This window comes from Strigops habroptila, chromosome 15 (assembly GCF_004027225.2).
Source record: "Strigops habroptila isolate Jane chromosome 15, bStrHab1.2.pri, whole genome shotgun sequence".
Taxonomy (NCBI): domain Eukaryota; kingdom Metazoa; phylum Chordata; class Aves; order Psittaciformes; family Psittacidae; genus Strigops; species Strigops habroptila.
Genome location: NC_044291.2, coordinates 10,447,356 through 10,458,190, shown reverse-complemented (window position 1 = coordinate 10,458,190; position 10,835 = coordinate 10,447,356). Strand labels below are relative to the sequence as shown.

Below are 10,835 nucleotides of genomic sequence, written 5' to 3'. Positions count from 1 at the left end.
GCCCCCTGACGGGCCCTTGAAGCCCCGCCCCCTCTGACGTACCCGCTGAAGCTCCGCCCCCTGTAGCTGCCCCTCCTCTTCCCGCCTTCCTCCCTAGCCTCTCCCCGCCCCGGTCCTGTCCCGTTGCGGCCGGAAAGCGCCGCTGTCGGGCAACGCGTTTACGACATCGCCGGGCGGTGGCGGCGGCCGTGGCGGCGGGACCGGGACCGGGACCGGGACCGGGACGATGTTCGGGGCGACAGAGGAGGATGACGCGGATTTCCTGTCCCCCGCCAGCGGGTGAGCGGCGGCGGGCGCGGCGCTGCCCCCCACCTCCCTTCCACCGCCGGTGGAGCCCCCCCGGCGAACGGGCCCGCGGCCTGCGGGGCCCCGCGGAGCCCTCCCCGCTGCTGGCAGGGCCCTGCCGCTGGCTCCGGGCGGTGGGGGCGAGGCGAGGGGCGGGAGCCGTCCGTGTGTGGGTCAGGTCTGTGCCCGCCTCTCCCGTCCCGCCTCGGTGCGGGCGCAGGGAGGGCCCGGCCCCGGCAAGGTGCTGGGTGCCGGAGCGAAGCGGTCCGGGGGGCTCCGGGGGCTCAGCACCTTGCCCAGGGACAGTGAGCTGCTCCCGGGGGAGAAGGGGCGGCCGCCCCTGCAGTAACGAGGGGACGGGCGGGGGAAACGGGCTCCTTCCCGTCAGGGGTGCGGGGGCCCGCGGGTGCTGGGTTCGGGGGGTTAAGCAGGGGGGGCTGCGGCGCGCTCCGCAGCTCCCGGGCTGTGGGGGTCCTTTCAGCAGCACACTCGGGTTTCCTGTGCTGTGTGGCTTGTTGCTCCTTGGAAGGTTCCTCTGCAGTTGTGCTTCCAGCCGTGCTCGTTCCTTGCCCTCCCAAGGAGCTCCGGACAAGCACTGCGAGCTGCTCCTCTCCTTCTAGCAAACAGTTATCCTCTAAAAACCAAGAGGGACGTGGAGCTGCTGGAGCGAGGCCAGAGGAGGCCACGGAGATGCTGCGAGGGCTGGAGCAGCTCTGCTCTGGAGCCAGGCTGAGAGAGCTGGGCTGGGTCAGCCTGGAGAAGAGAAGGCTCCTGAAGGGGAGACCTTAGAGCAGCTCCAGTGCCTAAAGGGGCTCCAGGAAACCTGGAGAGGGGCTTTGGACAAGGGCCTGGAGGGACAGGACCAGGGGAATGGCTTTAACCTGCCGGAGGGGAGATTGAGATGAGCTCTGAGGCAGAAGCTCTTCCCTGTGAGGGTGCTGAGGCGCTGGCACAGGGTGCCCAGAGAAGCTGTGGCTGCCCCATCCCTGGCAGTGTTGAATTAGTGTTGAATTGTTGATTGGTTTGAATTATTCACTTGTCCTGCAGGGCCAGGAGCTTAAACAGGCTTAAAGCAGTAAAACTGCAAACATGTCTTGTAAGAATAACCTGCTTGCCTGCAGCATTAAACCCTCTGCCCTCAGACAGGAGAGCATCTGCTCTTTTAAAACTTAATGGAGAACATGTTCCCTGGGCATTTCAAAAAGAAAACTTCTCGTGTGGAATGGTGGCTTCTCCATTGTCACATTGTTTTTCCAGTAGTGGAACCATCAGTTGTTCCATACGAGGGTAGTCCCAGGCATTGCTTTAAAAGTGACTTCTTTTTTTGGTGTAGTTTCAGTCCTTGTTTCTTCATTACAGTAGCTTTTGAGGAAGTGAAACACAGTTCTACTACTTTCAGCCTCTTTGTTTAAAAGTTCTGCTTATTCAAAATGAAATGGCTAATTAGGATAGAGCTGCTTCACGTGCATCCCTTTGCTTATTTCTGAAGCGATGGCAAGCACTTTACATTTGATATAACTTAGAATAAATGGTGTTTGTTATCTATAAAGCCACTGTTAAATAAGGTAAAGTAGTTTATTTCTCTTTCTAGTGCCAGATTGGCCTCTCTCTTTGGTCTGGATCAAACAGTCTCAAGCCATGGAAACGAATTCTTCCAGTACACAGCACCAAAGCAGCCTAAGAAGAGCCAAACGGCAGCTGGTGAGGAAGTGGGCTTGGGCGTGGGGAAAGAACTTGGCAGCGTGTGTCTTGGTGGCTGTTTGTGAAGAACACTTGAATCCTGTGCTCAGTTCTGGGCCCCTCACTACAAGAGAGACATTGAGGTGCTGGAGCGGGGCCAGAGAAGGGCCCCGGAGCTGGTGCAGGGCCTGGAGCACAAGAGTGATGCGGAACGGCTGAGGGACCTGGGGGGTTTAGTCTGGAGAAGAGAAGGCTCAGGGGAGACCTTATCGCTCTCTCCAATTGCCTGACAGGAGGATGGAGCCAGGAGGGGGCTGGTCTCTGCTCCCAAGGAACAAGGGATGGGACAAGAGGAAATGGCCTCAAGCTGCCCCAGGGCAGGTTTAGATGGAGCTGAGGAACAATTCCTTCCCCAGAGGGTGCTCAGGCATTGGAACAGGCTGCCCAGGGCAGTGCTGGAGTCACCGTCCCTGCAAGTGTTCACACACTGTGTAGCCGAGACCCTCAGTGCCATGGGTTAGTGGTGGCCTTGGCAGTGCTGGGGAATGGTTGGACTTGGTGATCTTGAAGGTCTTTTCCAACCTGGTTGATTCTATGAACAGCAGTGCAAATAATCCTTTTAGTTTTCTTGTTTGATATTATCCTCCAGTACCTGTGGCTACTCGATGCCCTTTGGTGACTTTAGAACATCACTCGTTGTTGTTGGGGTTTTTTTAATCTTCTGAAGTTGCTTTATCTTGGAAGGAATGTGTCATGGTATTGTGGCTGTTCTATCTCACTGATGCTGTCCCTGCTCTTGGTTCCTCAGCAGGCCAAGCGGCCCAGAAGGCTCCTGTGGCCCCAGCAGCTTCAGGAGATCCATCCGTGTTCGCGGCCACCGCAGTTCACGCTTATCGATAGTAAGTGCAGCGGTGGTTTCTTGCATGACCTGTTAGTCTGCATCTCTGGGAGATGAAGACCTAATCATAGAGAGAAGATATTTTTGGATGAGTGGGATGAGACTGTGGTTATAGACATGTATCTGCATGGCAGTAATGCTACAAATCAATGCAAGTTTCTGCACAAAACCAAGTTCAGTTACTGTGCTGCAGTCCTGGGTTATGCAGTTGTCAAATAAATAGCAAGTTTTTTATTTGGCCATTACAGGGAACTGCATCCTGGGGCATCAGCCTGACATTCACACTGTTCCAGGCAGCTCTGTCAGGTGCTTATGTCTCATGTTCCCTTGTGGAGAACTGAGGCCTGAGCACAGAGTGACAGCAGTAAAATCCTCTGTCCAGTTGACACTGCCGTTGTGTGAAAAACTCGTTTGCCCTGGAGCTGTGGAAAGAGCAGTTTTCAACTCAAGCTCCATAATGTATGCTCCTGTGATCTGTGGGCAAGCAGGAGAGGTGTAATGTTTGTAAGCTAAGAAAGACTGCCTGATGCTTGAGGCATGAGGATAAGAGACTTGATCTCTAAAGGAGAAAAACTCAGCAGCAGTAGAGAGAAATGTGAGGCAAGGATGGTTCCGCAGCTGAATATCTCACTTGTCTTCCAGTACAAATGGGCAGTACTTGAAGCAAGGCAAGTATGGAGCAGCTGTAGTGGGGAACCACGCCACTAAAGAGGTGAGGAACACTTCACTCCTTCAACGTTTTCATGTTGAGAGCACGCTCGTATGGGGTAGTGTTTCTCTGAACTCACTGGAATGTCTTTGCTTTTGATGCTGGAGGTCTGGGTTCCAACGCTGCTTCCACCTCCTGGCCCTCCTGGGCTTTCTTAGGGCTCAAGCCATTTGCCTTGGTGATGTCTTTCTTTTCTGTTACCAACAAGTTTGTAAGATCTTTTACAACTTGTGCCTGAGAGAATTTGATGTGTTGAGTGCAGGTGCATGAAGAAAAGCACTTTTCCTTGGTAGAGCCAAATATGTCAATATGATGCTATATCTGCATTGTTTAGCACTTGGAAAACTCCTGCGTATTACTTGATTTATTACACTGGCTTACGCTTGTATGGCATGTATTGTGTTCTGTGTATTGAAGGGTTAGTGCTCCATTCTTTTACACAGTAACTGTGACAAATGTGGAATTAGTTGAAGCATCTTGCTTACTGCAAACTAATTAGTTTGAATTGCTTGATTCCTGTAGCTAAATATAGCTCGCACACTTTCAATGGGATTTAAGAGGTGTTACAAAATTGCATTAAGTATTTTTGCTGTGGATAATGCTGCTGCTGGGTGTATTTGACAAATAAACACTGTAGCCTTAGGCTCAGAATTTGATCAAGCATGTGAGAATTGAAGACGTTTTGAGTTCCTGCTTTTTGTTCTTTTCCCCTGCCCAATTCCTTGTGGAATCCAGTACAGGCTCCTCCTTTACATCAGTCAGCAGCAGCAGATCACAACTGCAAGGATCCATCCAGGCTTTGTACTCACGGTAAGACTGTGGATTGGAAAAGCATTTAGGGGTTTATGTTATTCACAGCAAACAGAAGCTGACTCTGAAATGCGTAAGTCTTAAGTTTACAGCCTTTGAGATCAGGCATCTGACACAGCAAGAGGTGTCCTCGTGACTGGGAGCGCTGTTCTCCTCCTCCCCATATTGCACAAGGGATCGTTACATCTGCCTTTTGCAGAGCAGTAGATTTCATAATGTGAGTTCATCTGCTGTGGGAGGTGTATTATTACCTCTAGATCATAGAGGAGGTATTTTGAGTTTTGCAGTCCTACAGTGGATAGAAACAGAACAACTCCTTTTGCTAATAACTTTTAGTTAAGTGACTGAGTGAATGCAACTGAGCAAGCAGAAGGAAATGTTTTCTCTCAGAAACGGGATGCTCAGCATTATCCTGCTGATAAGAACAATTTGGAGCATTGTAAGTCCCAGAATGGGATCTCTCAGGAAGTTCTGTTTTCTGCCAGCTTCACAGAGAATTGGTGTGTTGATTTGCTGCTCTCAGCTTGTCATCAGGTGACACGAAAAATCTTCATTTGATAGACAAAATTTTACTCTGAAATGGTAGAATTTCAGTCCAGATTTCTGCCCAGGGTGGCAGCTTGCTCTTCAGGTTTTAGAAGTGTGTTTTGGGTTCTGTAGTCAGCTTCTGGTGACGTGGATTTTTAGAATCAAGGAAGGAGTGACTCCTCCAATTGATTGTAGAAGCCTAAATATAATCAATACTTTTGGAGAGCAGATTACTTCTACTTAAAAATCTAAGCATGTATAATATGATCTAGCTTCAGAGAAGCTTGTGAAAGCTTTCACCAGCTTGTGAAAGCTGCAGCATCTCTAAAGAACTTAGTATTTCCTCATGTATTTGAGTTATAATAATTCTTCCAAGATAATGAGCACATCAATTAAAGCTATTCTGTGCATTCAGAACTTGGGTAGTAACACAGCAGGATTCTGCCTCTGCTTAATTTCAGTAGCTCTTGTTTTAAGCTGCTTTTGGATGTGGATTTTTTTAATTTATTTCAGTTGAATGCATCATTTAATGTATAATATAAGGCTGATTTCCTTTCCCACAGGTCCAACCCAACAATTACAGTACGTTCTATGATGATCAGAGACAAAACTGGTCCATCATGTTTGAGTCAGAAAAGGCCGCAATGGATTTCAGCAAGCAGGTAACTACTGTGTGTGAGGCAGGATTTGCTACCCTGTTAGAGCAACAGGCAACTCAGACCTATCTCTGAGAGCACCTTATTGCTCAAAGGCTCCAAGTTGGTTGTACTTTTACATTGCAAGTTCAGCCTTGAGTATCTGGGTGGCTGTTGATGGAGGCAGATCTGCCATGAGCCTGGTGGAGTTTTAGTGTTAGACACATGCCTCTGAGGCAGGGAGCCTGTTACTTCTGGGGGGATTTTTGATCCAGATTCTCAAGTACTGTAAGACCAACGGCTCTGTAGAGCAGAGGGTATTTACTCAGCAAAATTCATCACAAAGAAACATGGAATGCTTTGTAAGGCCATCTATAGCCTGGGCTTGATCAGTACAGTAAGAAATGCATCAGATCTGTAATGAGTCACAGTGGAATTTATCACTGTGTTTTAACGACCAGAGACTTTCCTTCTGCAGGTGTGCATTGCCAAATGCAACAGCTCCCCTGTGCTGGATTCAGTCCTCTCCCAGGACCTCCTTCTTGGAGAGGGGCAGGGAGCAGAAGGAGGAGACTCTCTGGAGGTTGCCTATACGGGTTGGCTGTTCCAGAACAACGGGCTTGGACAGGTAAAGGCATTTCTGCTTCTTCCTAACACTGAGTGTGACAGCCCCTGGAAGGAACCTGCCACATCAAGCACAGTATTGGTGCTGATGGGAAAGGGATTTTGTCAGTTACTTATGGCACCATAAGTGAGGTCCTAAGTGTTACCTATAGAATTATAAGGGATGCCTTTACTGTTCAGGAGGAGGTGATTGAAAGTGAAATTAATATTTCATTAATATTAATGTGTGAGAGTACCTATGAAACTGGTGGGAACAGACAATGAAGCCAGCTCTGCTCTGCTGGAAGGAGCTCGAGGAAGTGTTAAGAAGGGCCTTGTCTGCCATGAAGCATATTTCCAACTATTAAAAGAATGAGAATGCTTTCACATCCTCTACAGCTGTGTCCAATCCACTTTGCTAATAAACAAATGCTTTGTCATTCCAAAGCATTACTTTTAAAACACTTCTGCTGGCAAAATTCAAAGCAAAGGGGTTTGTATTTGTATCCATCTGCAGCTGAATCTCTTTGCTATGAAAAAGGGCTTTCTGTTTTTCATCTTTAGGGGATTTTTTGTTTTTCTTGGCCTGCCTGGCATGCCTCACTCTTATGTACCAATGGTGCATAGCAGAGCCTACTTCTAATCTGAAAGAGTTGTTCAGCTGCATAGTTTAATTTGCAAACATTTAATTGCAAACATTATGAACAGCTGCTGTTGTAGTTTAATATATAAAACTAGACAGTTGTTTGCTACTTGATAGAAGCCTGTTGTGTGGTGTTCTACTCAGCCCAATCCTGTCCTGACTATCAAGCTCAAAGCAGTTGTAACATCTGAGTTTCCAGCTATTGTTCACTGTAAGAAATTGTACTGAATTGCACTAGAAGCTGTAGCCATGCTCTGTCTTACATCTGGGAATTAATTTTGGAAGTAACAGAATGGGAAATAGCGCTTAAGAGACTGTAAGAGTTTATGAAATATGTAGAGTTCAGAGTCTTGAAACAGTTGGGAAATCCATGTATTCTGTGTCTTTGTTCTTCAACTCTCTAGGTGTTTGACTCAAATGTTAACAAAGACAAGCTGCTGCGCCTGAAGCTGGGATCTGGAAAGGTCATCAAGGTAGAACTTCTGGCACTTTCATTATAACAACTGAAGTCTGAGCTTTGAATTACTGAAGATCTTGTTCAGGATTCTTTATTTGCTTCTTAACCTGCACAATATAGCCCAGTCTCCTTCTCAGTGGTGCTGTTAGAAGTTGTGCTGTTTGGTAAAAAAGAGCCTTCCTGTTTTCAAGAGCCTGGTTTTTCAGTTGTCTTTGTTTTTCCGGAAGTCACTTAATCCATTACCTTGTTCTCAGGGAGTTCTATTTCTGAAGGAGAACTTCAATTTGGGAAAAACTTCAGACCCTCTGCACTGATTGTGCCTTAAAAGCAGAGCATCAGATAGCTCTGACTCATCACCTGGGCCAAGGGCATGGGAGGGTGAAGACAACTGGCAAGTTCTTAGGATGGTCTAGTAAAACATAGTACTAGGAATGGTTTTACCCTCTTAAGTCACATTGTGGGGGTTTTGACTGTGTGATAATGTTTCACTCCAGGTGGTGTGATACTCCCTTATGTTACTCTGTAAAATCAGGTTGTGAATCAGAGATGATTAGAATTATAAAATCAGACTTCTGTGGGTTGGAATGGACCTTAAGGCTCACCCAGTTCCAAACCCCTGCCATGGGCAGGGACACCTTCCACTAGAGCAGGTTGCTCCAAGCCCCTGTGTCCAACCTGGCCTTGAACACTGCCAGGGATGGGGCAGCCACAGCTTCTCTGGGCACCCTGTGCCAGCGCCTCAGCACTCAGACCTGCCTTCATAGAGATGCTCTTGTTCAAGTCACTTCCATTACCGACGTAATTCATAGATGACCTGTTACAAATTTTCCTTTATTAAAGATATACTATTTTCCTACTCTATTTGTATTAATGTCCATCTTCTTATTAATGTTGCCTGGGTGCATTAGTCATCCTGTTAAATGCTGGCATCCATTTGACCATTTGTATTGCTCTGGCTTATAAACCTCCTTTGCTACAACTGTTTACTGTGGGCGCTTTGGACATCTAACCACAGCGATTCAGAAGTGGTCTTTCAAGGACATGAAGTCCTTTTCTTTCCCTGAATGCTGAGAGGTCACCACTGAGTGCTCTGCAAGCTCCTGCAACTGCAGAGTTTGTGCACACAGCACAGCATGCAGCTCTGTTCTCCAGGATATCAGTGGGATCTGTGATGGCTGTTTTAAGTTATGGTATTTAAAACTTGAACCAGGTTTCTGGAACCACGCAGAGATTTGGAAGCCTTCAACCTTCATGCTAGAGATTGCTGCATGTGTTTGATTTCATTATCCACATGTTGGGAGCTGCTGCTTTATTCTGAAGTCAGTGTTGCAATTTACAACTGCCCATTATGATTCATTGTAAGACAAAGGTTTAGTGCTGCAGACTGAAAACAAATAGGATTTTACAAGGATCTCTATATGGGTTTTGATATCTCCTATAGCCAGTGCCTGAAGCTGTCTTAATTAGTACAATGTCATGTCACTGACCAAAGTGTTTGCTTTCTGTTCTGTTGTGTTTCTGAAAACCAAAGGGCTGGGAAGAAGGAATGATGGGGATGAAGAAAGGAGGCCGAAGGTATCTCATCATCCCTCCAGCATGGGCATATGGAGCTCAGGGAGTGGCTGGCCGGGTCCCTCCAGACTCCACTTTAGTTTTTGAGGTGGAAGTGAGGCGGGTGAGTGTCTCCCGCCAAGTGTTTATTTTACATCTACTTTACAGCTCTTGAGTGGTAGCATTTGTCTGCAGGCTGAAAACCTGCTGTTGGTATGAGAACTACAGCTCAGAAACTGTTATAAACCAAATACCACAGGAAGATATATATCTTTAATTAAGAAAACCCAAAACCCCCAAAAATCCCTCTGGGCTGTTTACTTAGACATGTCTGTTCTAACTGTTTTGGGATCTTTTCATTGTCTTATTTGTGAGTCACTTGGGAAAACAATACTCAGTGGGGAATGAGAGGATGCAAAGACTCGGCTTCTCCAGTTCTGAATCAGTCATAAACCCTTACTTGAAGGGGATAAGCTTGACAAAGGAGTAGTCATCAAAAATAAAGAAGTTGCTGAAAACTTTTTTGGGGAGCCCAGAAAAACCTCTGTTTTATTACATGCTTTTAAGGTGAAGCTGGTAAAGGAATGCTCTGGTTCGGATGGACAGAGTGTGAGCTCACGGGATTCTCCTGCACCTTCTCCCGTCCCCAGTTCAGATGGCTTCTCTGCAGACACTGGTTTACTGCCTCCATTTACAGTACCTCCAAAGCCTGGGTAAGAGGCAGCTGCATTAAAAGATGGCAGTGCTCATAGACACATGGCACAACCCTGCATTAGCACATTGTTTGGCAGATGTGGGTCCTTTGTGTGCCAGCCTAGTGCTGTCAGCATGGCAGAGAAATGCTTGCTGATGAGGCTTGCAGGAAATTTGCTGCTGGAATGCTGACTTTCAGATTGAAAGAGATTGAAATGGGCACAGATTAAGTCATTCTTCTACAGCATTACTGAGATCTGGCCTGGTTAAGCCATATGGGTTACTGCTACAACAGCCTGCTTGTCTCAGGTGGCACTATGGTCATCAGCTGGTCTTGGGTAATGGCTCATTTGTTTAATTGCAAATTTTACTTTGTCATTTGTTTCTTAACTGTGTCAGTCATCCTTTTTAGGGAGCTCAATTTAAGTGCTGCTCTAGTTGCCATAAGTAGTTTGTTATTGGACTTGGATTAAAATTGTTTATACCAGGATGTGGTTGTTGCAGCAATCCATAAAATCATCTTTCTGTGATCAGCTGTTCCACAGCTATGGAACTTGTCCATAAGGATGTTCTGAAACCTGCAAGCACTGTTGCAAAGCAAGCTAAAAGAAATGCTCGTGATAGAAGAAAATAGTTTTCCTAGGGGGAGGTGTATTTGACAGTATTTAGAAATGCAGAATATTGGATCCTGAATTTCATCTGGGTTAATCTCTAGTATCAACATACACTTGTCTTTTTTTCAGGGAGCCAGCTGTTCGGGCCAAGTCAAACTCCATCAGTGAGCAGCTAGCAGTAAGTGTTGGCTTTTTCCTAACTAATATGAACCCTTAAGTAGGGAAGCTTGATTGGTTTCACCTTTGCATTTGTATTGCTGAAGATAAAGTGAACATAAAGCAGGCAAGACTCTCAAATGTTCACCTTACTGACAGCGGGTTAGGGCCTTGTTTTTGAAGGGATTAGCAGAACATGAGGAAGCTCAGTCTCAGTTCCTACTCTTCAATGTAAAGTTACTTTGACCATGTGGATCATCACAGGCTAGTTGTCTTTTCAGATAAATGGACAAATATAAAAGGGATAACAAAGAGTAACTGGGACATTTGGTATAACTTTATACAGCTACATGGGAAGAAGACTTCTTGCGAGTGCCTCAGTATAGAACCAGCTGCTAAGCAGCTTAATTCATATTTTCATCCTGTTGCTGTGCTTTGTGCAGGGATAGACTTCCTATGTAATAACATCAATAACATCCAGAAGGAGGGTATATAAAGCAAGCCAGATGAATAAACCCAGTGCTACCTCATGTGCTTGAAAATTAGCATTTCACACAGTTATTGAAAAATTGA

General features: G+C 46.5%; 1 protein-coding gene across 7 annotated transcripts in view; it reads left to right on the top strand.

Annotated features, from left to right (window-relative positions):
* The first annotated feature begins 53 nt into the window (after positions 1 to 53).
* The window catches only part of FKBP15 (FKBP prolyl isomerase 15), a 28,032-nt gene continuing 17,250 nt past the window's right edge, over positions 54 to 10,835 (top strand). For 3 of the 7 annotated variants that reach the window (XM_030507031.1, XM_030507030.1, XM_030507029.1), the window contains exons 1-11: positions 170 to 279; positions 1,877 to 1,986; positions 2,774 to 2,864; positions 3,506 to 3,575; positions 4,308 to 4,382; positions 5,474 to 5,572; positions 6,024 to 6,173; positions 7,196 to 7,264; positions 8,780 to 8,923; positions 9,367 to 9,512; positions 10,236 to 10,284. In XM_030507031.1, coding sequence (XP_030362891.1) covers positions 227 to 279; positions 1,877 to 1,986; positions 2,774 to 2,864; positions 3,506 to 3,575; positions 4,308 to 4,382; positions 5,474 to 5,572; positions 6,024 to 6,173; positions 7,196 to 7,264; positions 8,780 to 8,923; positions 9,367 to 9,512; positions 10,236 to 10,284 — 1,056 coding nt within the window. In that variant the 5' untranslated portion in view covers positions 170 to 226. Of the gene's footprint in view, positions 280 to 1,876; positions 1,987 to 2,773; positions 2,865 to 3,505; positions 3,576 to 4,307; positions 4,383 to 5,473; positions 5,573 to 6,023; positions 6,174 to 7,195; positions 7,265 to 8,779; positions 8,924 to 9,366; positions 9,513 to 10,235; positions 10,285 to 10,835 lie in introns of those variants that run through there. The other 4 variants (XM_030507032.1, XM_030507028.1, XM_030507033.1 and 1 more) reach the window with 3 other exon arrangements.